Source organism: Pieris rapae, chromosome 23, assembly GCF_905147795.1.
Source record: "Pieris rapae chromosome 23, ilPieRapa1.1, whole genome shotgun sequence".
In the NCBI taxonomy this organism is placed as follows: domain Eukaryota; kingdom Metazoa; phylum Arthropoda; class Insecta; order Lepidoptera; family Pieridae; genus Pieris; species Pieris rapae.
The window spans coordinates 4,387,371-4,406,317 of record NC_059531.1 but is presented as its reverse complement, the minus strand read 5'-3'; the positions used below and the strand labels follow the sequence as shown (position 1 = coordinate 4,406,317).

Sequence of the window (18,947 nt, the reverse complement as noted above, 5' to 3'; positions counted from 1 at the left end):
TTATAATATACTTTAGTTATTTAAACTTTTAAAATTAAATAAAAAAGTCTTACCAAGGAAATCCCTAGTGGACGTGGACGGCGTAAATGGCAATCTCTCAGGTGTTCCAATCGCAGGCCTCCAGGCGAACTCGGGCTCCGGCCTAGGCGGCTCCGGTGCCCCGTTGTAGTAGAACAGGGAGTTGTCAGTATTATTCTCTCGCCTACGGACGTCCGACCCAATGGGGGCAAGCGGGGGCCCCGCGACGACTGAACTCCACGACGCCCCCCAACGGACATTGCCCCTGCTTTCCCCAATCTCCCCTGGTTCAACGTTCTCCTTCACGGTGACGGACCTCGGCGGGGTTGTAGCCCTCTGCGTTCGGCGTTTCTCCTTCCTCACATGTGGGCGAATGTTCTTCCTGACAGTCTCGTCGTTTCGTCTCTCCCGCCGATTGTTAGGGGAGCGTCGGGTAACTTGAACCTTGGGAGGGGATTGCGTCCTAATTGGGCTTATTTTTGGCTCCACTATGGTTTCTTCGGGTGAATCGCGCGCGTCCAACTCCGCATCTGCCGTATAAGCTTCATCGTTGTCCTGCTCATCCACCTGAGTGGATTCGTCAGACGCGCTGGACACCTCAATCTCCTCTGGTTTCTCTGGCTCCTTTTCAACTACCTCTTCTTTCTTCTCTTTCTCTTCCAGATCCTCACTGGAGCGGGAAGAATCGTCGTCTGTGCGTCTCAGAACTTCCGTGCGCCATCTTTCGAAGGCAATTCTTTCTGCACGAGGGTCTGTTCTTCTCGTCGGGCGCTTACGCCTCGATGGAGGGGCTCTGGGGGGCGGGGGTTGGGTGACCGTGGTGGTCGCCGCGATTTCTCGAAGATCTAAGGGGGGACGGATAGATGGCGCTCGGGTGGATCTCGCTCTGCGTAGAAGTCTCTCAGAGTCATACACAGCGGTGAATAGGAGGACGGCGAGTATTATAAATGTGAGGGTATTGACAAAATTTCGAATGGGGGCGTCCCATGGGTGTTTCGGGAACGTGGGGGCACAGCGGGTCAGGAGTTTAACGGGAACCGTGGCCAGTAGGGTGTACTCGACGGGACCTAGGTCGGAAAGGAGCCGAAGCTTCGCGGACTGGCGGGAAAGGGTGTAGTCTGGGGTGAAGGCGAGGTGTATGGGGGCGGTCTGATTGGGGGCGAGGGTTAAGGGGGCGCAGGGGTAGACGCGGAAGCCCCGTCCGCGGCACCCTTGGCGGGAAATGTCCCACCCGTGAAGGTGGATGGAAACTCTACCAGTGTTGCGAGCAACTATGCGCCGTCGAACAACCGCGGAACGGGTGCTCGACACACACTCTTCCACCTGGAAATACGTACCTACATTAATCAAATAAAAAAAAATACATATCCAATTTTTCTATTTATTACGGCTGAATCAATAAAAACAGTATATTTCCAAGTTAATAATTTTTTTGAAAAATTGAGAAATAAATTTAATAAGTATGTATTCTATAACGTCAATTAAATATGAAGTTTTAAGAGCTGTCAAACGATTTTTTCTGTAAGTTTGACATATTTGACAGCGCTCAAGAGTGGGGTACCCACATATCTACCTATTTTTACACAATGAAATATTTCCGAACGAATTCGACTTTTGGCATACAACTTGTTAATATGCCGATAACGCAAGCCTTTACCTAAAACCTGCAAGCCTTCTGTCAATGTCAGTGTCCATGGGCATCAGTTCTTCATAACGTACCAATATTCTTAAATAACTGGCAACGCATTCTTTCATTAAGTGTCCATGTGCACCACATCACATCAGGTTTTTTTTAATATTTTAATCTACTCCTTTGCCATCGTGTCCAGGGACTTTACATATCTCACAATTTTTTTTATTTTTTTTCAACAAACAAAAAAACCCTGTTCAATAAAAAAACTAACCTCAAAATGAAATATCGAGGATGGTCCAGGTCTTCTTCCACCCAAATCGAAGCTTGGCACCGCTCCCACACCGTTTAACTGTACGCCTTCTAATATCGTCAAGTTATTCCTAAAAAAAATCGGTTGTCTGTAAAGTCGGTTTACTGATATTTGAACGTGACGTCATAAGAAAATACTGACGGAATGGTTGCATTTTTCAAAATATTTTAATTTTATTTGTTCGATAGATATTTTGTATGGTTATAGAGGAGGTAAATGGAAATCATAATACGCTTGCACTTTAAGCCTTAAATAGAACGCCTCAGAGCGAGGTAACGCCGCATGAGTCATGTTTTTCCGTGCGTGCAGCCGGCCTCATCGAATTATAATACATGTCAAAAATACATTTGTGTCAAAGTTACATCTTAGGATCATGTTTTTACAAATTATTATTTACGATTAAATTGGTTGTCTCAAATAATCATCTTTTGTTTCTGGCCGCCGTTTAGTGAAAACGGCTAGGCTGTTAATTGAACGGATAATTCAGCTAGTTGGCTGCGACATATATACTCCAATTTTTTATTGAATTAAATATACTTTTAGGAATAAATGTAATTATTTTTATTAAGCTATCGCTATTTTGTATCCTCGTGAGTAAACCCTCGGACGCATAGCGAGTGAAAGAGAGATAGTTACGACAAGTGCACAATGAGCGTAATGGGACAACGAGTGTAACGGGACAATGAGCGTAACAGGACAATGAGTCATGCTTTTTCGTACGTGCAGCCAGCGTCCGTCGATGTAGACGTTTTCACAAAATAATGAAATCCATACCTTAAATACAAATACGTAGTCAAACTCGCAGCCTGCTTGGGCGTAAAGTTGACACGCACGTCCACCTCCGCCCGCGGCTCCAGCCACACTACGTCCCCCTCCCACGCCCTCGCCTCCCCCTTCACCCCCCTCCACTCCTCTATTGAGAAGGAGTCCGACCAGACACAGGCGGTGGTTTTACACCAGCCCGATTCACCACCCGCCCTGAATACATAAATACGTTTTGCAAACCTGACCAAGACCTATGTATGTATATCTTAATAAACTCCGAAACGGCGGGACCGATTTTGAAGATTTTTTTTAGATTGCTAACACATTTTTTTTGGCATAATACGCTCATACACACATGCTGTTTATAACTTAATAATTATAACACACAAAACTTACTCTTTAGGCAATACGTCAGTTAAAGTCGGGGCCAAGACTGGCTGTACCATAATCGGCTTACTCGAAGGATTCCGGACGCGCAGCCACACGAGCCCACGCCCCCCAACAGGGACCAGACCCACGCCCCCCAACTCTTTAGACCCACTTGCTCCGTTTGCCTCACTTTCCCCATTTTTAAGGGAACTTGTCGCATTGGGGTCGACCACACCACTGCTTACGATAAGGCGTGGCCACTTGTGTTCTATCATTACGTCGACAGGTGTTTGAATCACCTGAAAATTAAACAACAAATAAGGTATATGGAAGCTTTAATAAAAATCATAGTCATTTTAGTCAAATTAACTGTAAAAGTTAAAAACTTTTGTTGAAGAACCATATGGTTATAAAAATACACGAGTAGTAGTAGTAATAAGAAAATGCGTTTTAAAAGTACACGGTACTTTTAAATACCTGTGTTGTATGTAGATATATAGAGTAGTTTGTGTGAGTCAAACTATTCCCAAACTGTTCCAGGCGTGTCTGCAACGCATGTATGTCTGCACGGATTGTGTCCGCCCAGTTTTTTCCCTTGGACCGCTCCAACCACAATAGACCAGCTGAAAATCGTTATATCATCTAAATAGTGTAAATTGAGAGTATAAATTATAAATTAAATAAAAATAAAATTATAAATTTAATAAAAATTTAATATAAAATATAATTAAATATTAAAACGGCAATCACGTGACACAAAATGGTCACAATTATTCGAATCGACGAAGACGCATCATGCGTGTAAATAATGTCACTTGTCAAATTGTAGTGTGTAGTTATTGTTTACAAGCATGTTACGTCATAGAGACTGGCGCGACGCCATCTTGTCTAGGAAGCCAAAAATATTTGTTGTGTTTAAAAAAAACAGAAATAACAATTTTTATAGTTAACAAAAAATAATCTGAAATGGATTCAAGATCTCGTCAAAGAGCTCATTAGAGAAGTGAAGGTTTTCCTCCTCAGTCGATCTTAAGTTGGATTCCTGGACCAGTGTAAGAGACTACTCTAGGAACAGCGACTGATGTCTGATGCATATATGATCAGATGTAAATACGACGATTGCAATTGCTTCCGTAGTAAAAAAAAAAAAAGAAAAAAAAATTGCTACTAAAAGCAATTTACAGGAGAAAATCCAATAAATCGCTCAAATCTTTAAAAAAAACACGGGTTTTTAAGAATTGTTTCTGAAATACTTCGGTGGTTAGCTGGTTCCACATAGTGGTAGCTTTGGTTTAAACATTCTTTAAATAGTATGAGACAGGATGACCTCTTATAGGCAACGAGATATGAGAAGCGCATCACGATCCTTCTATTACCACTACTACATAGTGATCACGACAGCGCTGTCAAAAGTGTACCGGTTAAAGAAACAAATTTTTAGTTTCACTAATATACTATAAGATTAAATCAAATAAAAATATGTTTATTATGATCCATTAGATACAGATATCACTTATTCCACGTGAATCAATTCGAACCTGTAGGCATCCCTACTCATCGGCAAAGACGGAGGGTGTAGGCCGAGAGAAAAAGCCGGTGTAAAAAACTCTCGGTACTCATTTTAAAAAAGCAAATCATCAAACAATACTTATTTTAAAACAAATATAGCAAATTAATTAGAAGTAGCCTGTCCAGCACTAGTCCCAGGCCATCAACTAGATAATAAAACTTTATAGTAAGCTTTTTACACAGCGTTTCTTTAATACATTTCTTAAATTAATTAAAAGGGAGAGATAAAAGAGCCTCTGGGATTTTATTAAAGAAGAGTATCCCTTTTCCAAAAAAAGACAAAACTTTAGATAGTCTAGTACGGGGAAATTGCAGCCTGCGTTTGTTCCGAGTATAAACAGAAGAGAAGAATTAGAGAAGATACTCACCCGAAGAGTCCAAAGGCAGTCCCGTATAGCAATTGGGTTCGCAGAGTTTCTCGGGTTCATAATGAATGTGGCCCACTGTATGTCGACCTGGGCCCACCTCTGTACTATCTAGTGGGCTGAAATTTATACATTTTTTTTTATACATTTGGGAAAGAAATAAACATAAAAATTCTATTTTGATGTGAAACATCTATAGCCGCACGTAAAACCGATTTCTGGCGTGGCGACGCATGCCGTGGCAACGCGTCGCCACGCTATATGATTACAGTCTATATGCAGTAGTAAATTTCACATTAAAAATATTTAATAAAAATAATGTTTATTCAACAAATAGTCATCGTTATCTGGAAAAAATCGTAATATTTGATTTTATCATTATGACATATTTAGTTCCTATCACAGTCTGTTCTTTTCTGCATATTACTTTTACAAAATAATATCGATGTTTCACATCTGCCAGGCGTCCCGTGACAGCTCTAATTTATTTTTTTCAAAATATAAGTAATATTTTTGGGGCCAATACGATCTTTTAACTCCTGTCTAAAAATATGCATTTATATATAAATGTTACACGCGTTAGAATTTATACTTCTTTGGCGTATGGAAAAAAATAACTAAAATGCAGTAGTGATTAGCGATAAATATTAAAATTAATCAAAAAGATTTTATTTAAATAAATAAATTATTAGTAAATACTATTTATACCGTCTTATTCTATCTATATCAATTTTTCTCCATCGCACCAAAAGAAGCAAAAAATTATATTACTTAGATAAGATTCTTTTTTGATTATCTATTATCTGTTAACTAATGTTTTAATATGGAGAAGACACTACTTTTTTAACTATCATTTAAATTTGAATATTTATTTGTTAGAACTGTTTGGTTTTTAAAAGAAATGGGGTAAAAGTGATTGTTTTCCAGTAAAATAAAAAACTAAAAGTTTTTTCTTTAAATACATATTTCAAAAATAAAGTAGGATAAATAAATAAATAAATAATTATCATTAATAAAGTTTTGTATGTTTTCATAAATTGCGCGTGAAAAAACACTTACACAAATTTGAGTGCGTCTTGTGTGTGTGTGTCGACGTATGACACCCCTGTGACCTTCATCCAAAGAGACATCGTGCTGTCTATCACAAGTGGCGCCACCGAACCTGCATACTGGAACATTACATTTAGCTATATTACAAGTTTTGTGTATCTGAAATATAGCAATATTGTTTCAACGAGAATCGAACTTAGGATCGATCAGCCAAATGGGATGGTATGCTCGTAGCTATGTTGTCGTATTTTCTGTTGACTATCATAAGTTTACTTTGTACCAATATGAAAATTTGAGTATATACTAAAAACTAACAATTTTCTCAGAATATTGAAAATTTAATTAAATCATAGGGGCCGCTCATAAAATACGTCACACTGAAATCAGCTTTTTTTGACCCCCTCCCCCCCCCATAGTCACGCTGTGTCACACTTTTTGTGACCCCCCCTAGAAATATTTCATCACAAAAACTAAGACCCCCCCCCTGCTGAGTATGATAAATTCTAAATGATAGTAGACAAATTCTGAAAATTAAAAACATTTATTTAGTTATTATAATAAACTTTAAATAAATTAATAAATATCTTTCATAACGAACATATAAATAATAAATAATATTTCTATTATTCAGCAGTCCAAGGATTTTCTAAATGGGCCGAAATATCTAGAGTCGCGCCACAGAGCTAGCGCTCATGTCAAAAAATAATAAACGGCGAACGTCACGCTGCCCTATACCCCCCCCTCCCCCCTTGTCACATCTTGTCACACTCGGCCAGACCCCGTATTTTATGAACGGCCCCATATTAAGTTCAATGATCAAAAAGATATAGAATTTGTTTAATAATAATAAACTCATACAGGTGCGGCAGCTGGCAACACCGGCGATATGGCCGCAAGTCGTCCGCTGTGCGCTCGTAGCGTCAGCGACGCGTGCGTATACGCGTACGCCGTTTGCGCACGTATCGATCCCACTACCACGCCTTCCCGGGCTGGTGCCACCACTCGCAGCCAGGCTTTCGACCAACCGTAGGGCGGGACGCATTGCTGTTAACAATTAATATTGTATGATAACTGTCAACAAGCAACAAATAATTTATTTATTTATTTTCCATTAAATTTTCCTATCTTTACAGTTACAACTAATGCGATAGAATTCCATTATATTACCCACACCAACTAACCTACATACAAACATTAAAAAATTACAATATAGCAAGCAACTCTTGTGAACTCAGCCAGCGTACAAACAAATAGGTCCACCTCAATGGAAATTTTGTTAATAATCTGTATTTCGTATACAGATCATTAACAGTTCTGTATTGTATGTGTAAGGAGTTGTACTCATGAGCTCGCCATTCCAAAGCATCTTCATTTCGTGTCTTCAGGACAGCTTCATTTCGTGGGAGTTTTAAATATAGTGCGACGAAGTGTTGGAATTATATCCCTCCTCCGCTGAAGGGTCTTAAATTAAAGTCTAATTTTGGTCGCAGCTATAGAACTTATCTATTAACTCAACAAAAATCCCACGAAATCTAGTTTTTAATCCGCAAAAAAAAAGAAAAAAAGAAAAGAAAAAAAAAAGAAAAAATAAATTGTAATAATAAAACTTAACAATTATTCTTATTTTAACCTTCAATTTTACCTATTTACTTCACACTATATTACACAAGACTTTGTTACCGATATTGCTAAGTTTCAATAATACTATTATTATCATTTCCTACTGAGTATTAATATATTCTTTTTTTTTGCGACTGAGGCGCAAACTAGCTGATGTGGTCTCTGGTAGGATGACCAGCGCTGTGGAACACTCTGCTCCTCAGCATAATGCTGAGTCAGGGTCAGTTACAACACCAACACACACGCATTACATACTTCAGACGAACCGAATGGGAAATGGAAAAAAAATAATATACCTCTCATTATATCTTTTATTTAATTTTTTTCTCTTTTATTACTGCTGTGTTGTGTATTTATGTGTGTGTGTTTTGTTTGTAATAAATTATATGTCTATGTCTATGATATATATAGAACGCAGGATAAAAGATGGACTGAATAAAAGAGATGAATAGGACGACAAAAGAAGAGATGATGTAATAGAACTAACGAGGAGAAATGCTCATGACATTATCTATGCATATGCTCATGATATTTGTATGTGCTCTAAATAGATAGAGAGATAGAGGAGATTTGAATTGTGTGTTGGTTTTTACCAATGTATCAGTGCGCCGAGCGTTGGCAAACTTTATAAAGAAAAAACAACAAGTATTAATATAAATGACAAGATGCAATAATGTTTGGTAGTGCGTACATTTTCATATTCACGTGATAATTTGTCAATTTAATCAGCCTCGTAGGCTGATACGTAGTCGGCTTTTTGGGTCTGAGACAAACCAATGTCCTCCCAATGTTTTGCTTCACTGTTCGAGCGAATGTTAAATTCGCAAAGAAAGTCCATTACTGCACAGCCAGGGATTGAACCTATGACCTCAGGTATGAGGTCTTACTACAATTATAAGCAAACATCAAAATAATTCTCACCGGCACAGCATTAGTGAGAGTGGCAGAGGCCCCCGGCAACGTTGCACTTAGGCCGGTGACGCAAAGTTCAACGCAGGCGCGGTTGCGCAGCCGCAGACCTACACGCCATGTCGTCGACGTACCGACCACGCCCAAGTCCAAATTCGCGTCCGAATTAGGCCAATCCCATTCCTAAATACCAATATTAAATAGATGATTAAAATGGCGATTTCGTTGGCCGTCCAGAGATCTTAAATATATTATTTATATATTAAATAACATATATTGTTGATAAGTCAACTTTTCATTTTAATGTGAATAATGTGTTATTTTTTTTTGCAGCAAGCTAAAAACATGCTTCGATAGGAGTGTGTGTGTTTGTAAGTATTTGTAGCAACACTTGGTAAACAATAATAAAATCAAAATATCTTTATTCATTTAGGTAAACAAGTACACTTATGAACGTCAAAAAAAACAAATTAAATTAATTGTAAATTTACATTTTACAACCAGTTCGCAAGTCAAGGGCGTACAATTTCGTTTGGGAATTTGTTGTAAAAACGAATACAATTCCAATAATATGATTGCATATCATTTTTTTAAGAATAATAAGTCAATAAAAAAAATCAAATACACAACGACCCGCAATACTCGTCGAGCGAGTTTGCTTATCTTACCGAAGCCGCGTACAAATTATTTGAAGAAATCTATTAGGTATGAGGGTGTGCATTTATTTAATCAATTACCATCTCAAAATCGCAATATTGGTGTGTTTGAATATCAAAAATGCAGTAAAGATATGTGTTAGAATGAACACAGTTAACTAAAATTAATACGGCTTATGAAGACGTGTATATCTGATATATACATACTAGCTAACCTGGCAAACGTTTTGCCATGTACATTTATAATCAAAAATAGGGGTTGATCGTAGAGGGTTGATAATTTAGGGTTGTATGTGTATTTTTTAATGTTGTTAATAAAGTTGATACAAAAATAAAAATTTATCTAAAAATTACAAAATAATATGAAAAATAGATGTTGTCCGTTTCTCAGACATACCCAATATGCACACAAAATTTTATGAGAATCGGTCAAGCCGTTTCGGAGGAGTCTAACCACAAACACCGCGACACGAGAATTTTATATAAGATTAAGTTTCTCATGTAAAGAAAACATTTTTTTTTTGTAATAAGAAATGAAGTTCTCTAAACAATATATTACTTAATTCCATAACCACAAATTAAAAAATACTTACAAATGACAAATTCCCATTATAAAGCCGCAGCGGTATATGATACTGCGAGAGATTCGTGTGTACTGTTATACGCGTATCAATCGTATCTGGCAACGTATGCAGACGCAGAGTGAGGAGCGAGCTTAAAGCACCCGGGTTTAGCAGCAGGGGCGTGTTTCTTTTAACCTTGAAACATATGTACACATCATGCGATGGAATAATTGCTATTTATACAGAGGGAGAGAGAGAGAAGCTAGGTAAGAGGGAGATAAAAGAGAGGGAAGAGATATAATAGAGTAGGAGAGGAAAAGAAATGGAAAATGAGTATATAGCTATTGAGGAAAAGAGAAAAGGAGGAAGAAAGAAATACGAGGAAAAGAGAGAGATATAAAGATGGATCGAGATAGTGGGTTACTTAGAGAAAGAGAGGGAGAGACAGATAAAGACAGTGGGAAAGAAAGATATACGAGGAAAAGAGAGAGATATAAAGATGGAACGAGATAGTGAGTAACCTAGAGAAAGAGAGAGACTGGTAAAAACAGTGGGAAAGAGGGAGAAGGGCTGAGAGGTAGAAAAGGAGGAAAATGGAGATCGTGACAGAGATCATTATGTAAAATTATTATGTTATTCGTCTTCATATATATTTTCGAAGTTTAATTATTAGGGAGCGTTCAAATATTACGCAACGCAATTTTTGAAGACTTTAGAACCTCCCCCCCTATGTAACGCAGCGTAACATTTTTCTTGACGTTGACGCCGATGTGTCGACGGAATATGTTTGTACCTATCTCAGGTAATAGTACTCTGTATTCCACATTCATTAAAAAGAGGGCTCTAACTTTTCAAAAATAACCCCCCCCCCCCATTTTTACGTTACGTAATACTTGAACGCTCCCTTTTAAAAAAAATCCGCCAATAGATAACAGACAAGATAACGAATTTTTACCCAAAAAAAAATATTTACCTCGAAAAATGGCAACACCTCGTCAGGCAGATGCACCGCAGTGATACGAAGCGGCATCTCAAAGTGATTGTGGGCGAAGACTTCATGCTCCATGAACGCTGACTTCTCATCAGACGTTATTATACTAAAAAAACAATTATGCAAAGGCCTAATGAGAAGATTGAAAGAACTATTCCAATGATAATGAAGATGATATATCCACCATTTATTAATTATTTATTTATTAACACTTCGTTGCATAAAAGGAAATATTAAACATAATTTAATGAAAAGCAACTGGCGGCCTTATCGCTTTTGAGCGATTTCTTCCAGACAACCACTGTGAGTAAATTACATAAGATAGGCAAGAAGTGCATAAATACATAATACAAATACAATAAGGAAAAAACATACTTAAGAGAAACAAAAAAGTTATAATATATAAGATAAATAAAAAAATAATAATTAAAGTTTATAGTAATTAATTAATAATAACAAAGATCTTTATATTTTATTTTATCACAAAACTACATACATGATAAGTTACAACTATTTATTAATGTATGTAAATAATTGTCATTCATCTTTTGAGGGATAATTATTGTTTATGTGAGACTGATGCCTGTTAAAGGTTATAGCACCTGTGTTACATCAGGCCTCCACATCGACAAAAGATAATAAATCATAGAGAATAGACAATTATGGTTATGACGTTAACAAAATAAGCAAATATATACATTTATCTATAATAGTATACACATAATGAATGTATATACATACATACATACATACAAACTAGCTGACCCCGCAAACATTGTTTTACCATGTTTTGTGGCCAAAAAATTAAAGTTTATAATTAACAAAAAAACATAAGGGATGATTGTAGAAAGGTGAAAATTTAGGGTTGCATGTATTTTTGTATGGTGTATCGTAAAAAAATTCATAAAAAAATAAACGAAAAACTTTGTCTAAAAAATAAATAAAAAAATTTAGGGGTGGACCACCCTTAACATTTAGGGGGATGAAAAATAGATGTTGTTCGATTCTCGGACCTACCCAATACGCACACAAAATTTCATAAGAATCGGTCGAGCCGTTTTTGAGGAGTTCGGTTACTAACCCCGTGACACAAGAATTTTATATATAAGATAAGGAAACCACATGTGCGTTTGCTGTGATTGTGTGAGTGTGTGTGTGTGTACTGAATTATTGACGTAATAATCTTACACAATCATACTCTAATGTTTTGAACATAAAAAAAATGTGTCAATTTTATACTCAACTATTATATATCTACTAGCGGATCCGACAGACGTTGTCCTGTCTTCACGTCTTTAATTTCAAAATTTCAATTTTTAATAAGCCATTTTGATGAAAATTATTATTCAAATGTTATGACAATATCTAACGATCCAGCACATGGTCACACACGATATAACACAATGATAACAAAACTTTTTTTAAATTTCGGGACAGACTAAAATTAAAATTCGAATATTATTTAAAATTTGACACTGCGATGGTAGCGCCGTCTGTCGGATCCAATGTAAAACATTCCAAAATCAACAACTACTAATAAATTAAAAATTAATTAAAAAAAACATTGTCCAGCGGACAAAATTGTGAATCTAAACCATTCCCAGATCCCCTCGAACACACACAAAAAATTTCGTCTAAATCGGTCCAGTCGTTTAGGAGGAGTTCAGTCACATACACACGCACACAAGAAATATATATATATTAAGATATATCATTATATATTCGCCCAGACACTGACACACCAGAAACTTATACAAATAAAAATAGAGATAACAAGAGACTCACTCGAGCTTATCCGGTTGAAAGGCGAGCGTCCCGGGCAAGAGTGTGAGGCTGTATGGCACGGATGCCTTACCCAGGCGGACGCAGCCCCCACACCAGGCCACGCCCTCTTTGCTCTCGCCATTACTTTGCTCGTCCACCTTCTGGCGGGACATTGCCCAAAGCTCTGCATCTGTAATGAAACTTTACAGTATTTTTTGGATATAATGAACCGGGTCTCCGGGTACCAGACAAGACTCTGAGGTGGTAGTCACAACTTTTGAATGTACCATATAAATCTAAAATCTCACACACACTATACACACACACACTTTTTGATTTGATATCATTTGAAAAAATCATTTATTCATTTTGGTAACATAATGTATAATGAATGAATAAATGCTTCTAATTTTATATTTACTGCCAGTTCTCATAGGACGTAGATCGGAAGAGAAGAACTGGCAATAAACTCTCCGCCACTCTTTTTAATCGCCAAGTTTTTTTACACATTGTTTGTAAGGAGCTGCAACCACTACACCATGTTCCATATGACATATTGAGTAATAAATAATAATAAATTAAAAACAAAGATTTGTCCTCAACATACTTTATATTAAAAGAAAAACACTTTTTTACGGATTATAGTTATGTATTATTATATTATTTTTTTATAGAACAGGGGGCAAACGAACAGGCTCACCTGATGTTAAGTGATACCGCCGCCCATGGACACTCAATGCCAGAAAGCTCGCGAGTGCGTTGCCGGCCTTTTAAGAATTGGTACTTACAATTATTTAACTATTACTTTTAACTATAATCCGTAAAAAAAGTGATTTCTTTAAATGTGTAAAAGTTATGTTAATAAAGGACAATACTATATACTTTACGTTTTTACGTCAACAGAAAAATTAAAAAGTTAAATTGATGCTTAATTAACATTTTACTACCAGTTCGTAAGTCAAGGGCGTAGAGCGGGCAAGAACTGGCAAGAAACTCTCCGCCACTCTTTTCAATCGCCAAGTTTTTAATACAAATTGTTTGAACTGTAGCAAATCAATCCCAAGGATTAGGATCATTAAAGTATTCGTCACATTTATAAAAGGCTTTATTAATTAATTTACTTTTAAGAAGGGCTTTGAATTTATTTAGTGAACGAATAGGAAACGAATACAATTTCCATATAAGGAGTGGTTTATCTTCTGGAGCCTGATTGGTCGCACACTCAAATTAGTTCTATTACGCGTATTATACTGGTGAAAGTCACCATTTGTCAAATAATTATCCTCAGAATTTGGTCAAAATACTACATTCACTATCGGATGTCCACATTCCATCCGTTCAATTAAGACACTTGGAATCAGCCATTCCAGCTATTTCCGTAATTTTCAACAGAAAACCCGTGTTAGTTAAAATTAAACTTACAGTTAAACGTGAGTTTCGCGACTCGAGTGAAATCCTCAAACGGCTCCAAATGTGACTTCAGCACAGTCAGATGTGCTCCACTATGGACGTCTGCACCACCTGGAAATTAAATAAAATATGTTTATTTTGGAACATAAGTACATCAAGGTCTCATTTATAATATATCCCAGAATTGTCCGCAGTATGTGAAATATATATATATATATATATACTAGCTGACCCGGCAAACGTTGTTATGCCATGTTTTTGTGCCAAAAAATTAAAGTTTATAATTAACAAAAAAACATAAGGGATGATTGTAGAGGGGTGAAAATTTACGGTTGCATGTATTTTTGTATGTTGTATCGTAAAAAAATAAAAACGAAAAATTTTGTCTAAAAAATTTAGGGGTGGACCACCCTTAACATTTAGGGGGATGAAAAATAGATGTTGTTCGATTCTCGGACCTACCCAATACGCACACAAAATTTCATGAGAATCGGTCGAGCCGTTTCGGAGGAGTTCGGTTACTGACCCCGTGTCACAAGAATTTTATATATAAGATTACATAATAATATTTTTTTTGTCATTAAGTTTAATATTAGTTTAATATTTAATGTTGTGTGGTTGATATTTAGTGTAAAATGCTGTATAGAGACGTGATTGTGTTTCAGATTTTCAAATGTTGTTTAGTGTGTAAAAACTGTATGTATCTATCCCTACTCATTGGAAAAGAAGACAGAGGGTGTTGTCGAGAGAAAAACTCTCGGTACTCTTTTTAAAAAAAAGAAAATCATCAAACAATACAACAATATTTAAAACAAATATAGCAAATGTATTAGAAGTAGCCTACCCAGCACTAGTCTCAGGCCCTTTTATCAACTACATAATGTCATATATAATTAAAAAAAACATGGTATATATAAATACGTGTGAGGGGGTACCTCTATTATACCCCCTCCAAAAATGCTATCAGAAACTGCTGAACCGATTTCGATGAAAAAACACTAATGATTGCACATTTCGATATTATTTATGAATTTTAAAGACAAACATGAATATAAATTATGGAAATAGCCGTTAAATAAATAGATCTTACTGACCATTAGCGACATGCGCATGGGCACAAGGCGGCGGAGGTGCTGGGGCGCTTCGCCAGCAGCTGGCCGCGTCTAGAGCTGCGTCTAGCCTCACGCCAGATGCTGCACTGTTCGCCGCCTCCACGAACACCTGGAACCCCGTTTTTTATTTTGTTTGGTTCAATAAATTATTTATATTAACACTTTATTATATAAATTTGCTCTGCTGTCTGGGGCCGATCAAGTATTAGGTAAGCAAATTTACTGCAATGATATCACACATACACATCAATTACATAAGAACATAAACCACAAGAAAAAGATGGCGCGTAACCTAAAAATGTGACGCGTAACGTAAAATATGACGGTAATTTTTGCAACGATAAAGAAGTGTTCGCTTCAGAAGCAAAACAAACAACCACAAAACAAATAACAACTGAAACTAAAATATAAAAAATAACAGTAATAAACAAACAAAATGAAACACAACAAACAAAAGTAAGCAGCCTTGCAAAACGGATGTGATCGACTCACCGAATGCTCAGGATCGTTGGAGCCCCGGGGGCGAAGCCTCAAATGCAGCGGTCTCGTGTGTTCCCCGGGTGGTGCACTACGGGCTTCCACGCACACTACTAAACCACCGCCCGGGATGTTCGCCTTGATCCTGGAAGAAAGAATATCACTTATAAAGACGAACATTTGTAATTCTTTCTACCAAAAGTTGCAGACATTACTAAAGCTTTCTACAAAGGTATCCAACATCGTGGGTGCCTCCATGCACCAGAATGTTTTTAAAAATTGTTACGGCATGGCTATTAAACTATTTAATCACCTTCTAAGCAATATATATATATAAGTATTATATATAAGTTATAGATCATTGCCGTGGGGCTTTGAAGGGTAAGGTGGTTATTAAAAGCAAGGTGTCTTTATAGGCACAGTACTTAGACCATAAGTTTTGACAACAGTTATAAACAACTTAACTGTTCCTATAATTATGATTATGTCTTATAATTTAATTAATATTTCTACATATAACATAAATTTTATATATATAACAAAAACCATTACAATAAACATATAGCCAAAGATAGAACACATAACATTGAAAATGTTTAGAAACTGGACAGTTACAAACATTGCTAGTCAAAACTGTTTTGATTTTTATTATTATAACTCTTCGGTAACCTAATAACATAGTATATTAGCTTCATTTGTCATTGGATTTCGTGAATTGGCGGCAAATCTAAAATTCTTGTTACACGTGAAATTGAACATAATGCGAGAGATTTATTATGATTATACTCGATGTGGGTTTACTCAACAACAAATCTATGATGATAGGCGACGATTAGCGTGAGGCACCTCCTTTAACAGCGACTACTGAAGATAACATCAGTGCTGTGTGAGAGGAAAATAAGAGTGACCTATCGGCAGATATGGGCAAGCCTTGGCATTGGTATGAGTCAAATTCAAAAAATATTACTCGAATATTTCGGTATCAGGAAGCTTTGTACCAGATGGATTCACCATACTTTAACCGACGACCAGAAACACCTTCGCATGAACTGGTGTCGCCAAATATGAGACCGATCTTCTTCATCTTAGATTGTCATGATTCATGTGCACTGTTTACTTTTTGTTTTGTTTTATGTAACTTGTATCAGTTTAGTTTATTTTTATTTCTTTTTGTTTCTGTTAAGTATGTTTTGTTTTTTTTTTCCCTTTTTATTTTTGCACTTCTTGCCTACCTTATCTAATATACTCATAGTGGTTTTTTTCCTTTACTAACAGTGGTTGTCTGGAAGAAATCGCTCTAAAGCGATAAGGCCGCCAGTTGCTTGTCATTAAATTATGTTTAATATTTTCCTTTTATGTAATGCAACAAAGTGTAAATAAATAAATAAATAAATTAGATAACGGCGGTGACTCAAATCATGTATTTGACATCGTCACAGGTGAATGCTGGATATATTGCTACGTACCCGAAAACAAAAAACAATCAGCTCAGTGGGTATTTCCTATCGAGGATCGGCCATCTAAGGTAAAGAATGGCAGAAGTCAAAGAAAAAAGATGATTGCCTCATTCTTTGGTGGAGAGAGAGAGAGAGAGTGACGTGTCGATCGTCGATCGCTTGTTTGGTGAATCAGTTGACGTTTGTGTTCAGCGCTTCGATACAATGCGCAAACTTTCCCCCACTCTTTTGTTTAATGCTCAAGAAGTTTGCCGGTACCTGTCCCAGGGTATAGTTTTGGGATTTAGGTTATTGCACACTTAACATGTAGGTACGCATCCGTTTTTGCGGATTGACTGATTATAATGAATTTTTTGTGTCTATTAAATCCAAGAATATGTTATATTTTAAGACCCAAAAAAAGTAAAAAGTTTTTTTCTAAAAAAATACATAATTTCCACCCTTCTACTAACAATGTTACAATCTTTACACAGCAAAACGCCGATTGAGTATAATAAAAACATGTACTCACCGCACATACGCAGCCAAGGGCTGTTTGTGAGTGGGAGAAACCCTTAATCGGACGAGGGCCCGCCGCTCCCTGGGAGGGATGGTCCAGATATCTCGTGGGGCTCGGGACTCCCCACTAGCGAGGCGAAGACCTAGCCATCCGCCAGAGGAGTACACTTCGCTCACCTACAAAAACATGTTACAGCTGCATCCGTTCATCTTCAAATTTCGTGGGTTATTACGCCCAAACCCAATAATCTATCTCAATCCATTTTGACCAACTGAAATAGACATCTTCATCCAAATATTGATAAAAGTGTGCCAATAACCAATCGACGGATTGTAATCGATACAAGCTATCCATGGTAGGTAGGTACCTTTGTATGAAAATGACAGTTCAACTGTGCCTATATCTTAAGATTTGAACTTACACCAGATTTTAAAATAATTAAAAAGATATTTGATATGTTTTGAACATAGACATGTATATTTTATTTACTTTATTTGGTTTATATTGATTATCAAATATGAGTGTAAAGAGCGAAGAGATTGCATTCTATCCGTCGCCAAAAATGGATTGTCTTCGTAGGGTTTGGTTATTGGGATGCAGATAGGAGATCGATCGACTGTCACGGTCTGATTGATTTCAATCTGAGATTGTGGATTAATTATTGAGTTCGTGCGTAAATAGGCAAGTTGGTGATCAGACAGGTGTCGTGTAAATTTTCAGCCTCGTAAGAAATAAATCGGAAAAATTAATTAAATTTCAGCAAAAATTAAGAAAAAAACAATTTCTGAAACATTACCAAAAATATATAAAAAAAACAGCGATAACAATACAAAGCCTTTCATTTCGGACATATAGTCCTGTATATACCTGTATAGTTTTATCGGTGGGATTATACAAGGTAAGCTCCGGTTCGACAGATGCATTGTGAGGTACACGCAATCCAACAAGTGGCCAAACGTCATATTCGCTGGCCACGCCTATCGCTGACACCTGAATACCAAATTTAAAAATTATCCGACACACACTTCACTTCACTTTATTTTTAATGGCTTCTGTGTAAATCACAATTCCGCCAATGTCGTTCTAAGCCTTAACACGGCGATGGATTGAATTTCATCTAAGCAGAGTTAACCCAAAACAAAAATGACTTCACAGAAAACGAAAACACACACAGATATATAATAATATATTCAAGAGGTTAACATTATACTAAAAAGTTATGGTTAAAGGCTTATTACACCACGCGATATTCAGACAGTCTTACTGAGATTCAGCCTAGTGTAATAAGAGTTAGCCAGTTAGCCTGTCTAATTAGACCGACCGAATGGGTTCGGCGGTGCTTACTGGCTTGCTTGCTGAATATCGTGTAGTGTAATAAGACTTAGCACGCTAAATCATTCAGTCAGCGCG

The 18,947-nt window shown here is 36.8% G+C and overlaps 1 protein-coding gene across 2 annotated transcripts in view; it reads right to left on the bottom strand.

The window, feature by feature from the left end:
- Window positions 1-18,947, bottom strand: part of LOC110998268 (transmembrane protein 131 homolog) — a 29,785-nt gene that overhangs the window by 2,362 nt on the left and 8,476 nt on the right. For both annotated transcript variants that reach the window (XM_045633383.1, XM_045633384.1), the window contains exons 5-21: window positions 18,405-18,527; window positions 17,550-17,713; window positions 15,597-15,726; window positions 15,087-15,213; window positions 14,005-14,103; window positions 12,604-12,772; window positions 10,801-10,924; window positions 9,858-10,022; window positions 8,621-8,791; window positions 6,938-7,123; window positions 6,089-6,198; window positions 5,033-5,148; window positions 3,573-3,718; window positions 3,123-3,394; window positions 2,736-2,939; window positions 1,923-2,031; window positions 54-1,341 (exon numbers count right to left, since the gene is read on the bottom strand). In XM_045633383.1, coding sequence (XP_045489339.1) covers window positions 54-1,341; window positions 1,923-2,031; window positions 2,736-2,939; window positions 3,123-3,394; window positions 3,573-3,718; window positions 5,033-5,148; window positions 6,089-6,198; window positions 6,938-7,123; window positions 8,621-8,791; window positions 9,858-10,022; window positions 10,801-10,924; window positions 12,604-12,772; window positions 14,005-14,103; window positions 15,087-15,213; window positions 15,597-15,726; window positions 17,550-17,713; window positions 18,405-18,527 — 3,703 coding nt within the window. The remainder of the gene's footprint in view (window positions 1-53; window positions 1,342-1,922; window positions 2,032-2,735; window positions 2,940-3,122; window positions 3,395-3,572; window positions 3,719-5,032; window positions 5,149-6,088; window positions 6,199-6,937; window positions 7,124-8,620; window positions 8,792-9,857; window positions 10,023-10,800; window positions 10,925-12,603; window positions 12,773-14,004; window positions 14,104-15,086; window positions 15,214-15,596; window positions 15,727-17,549; window positions 17,714-18,404; window positions 18,528-18,947) is intronic.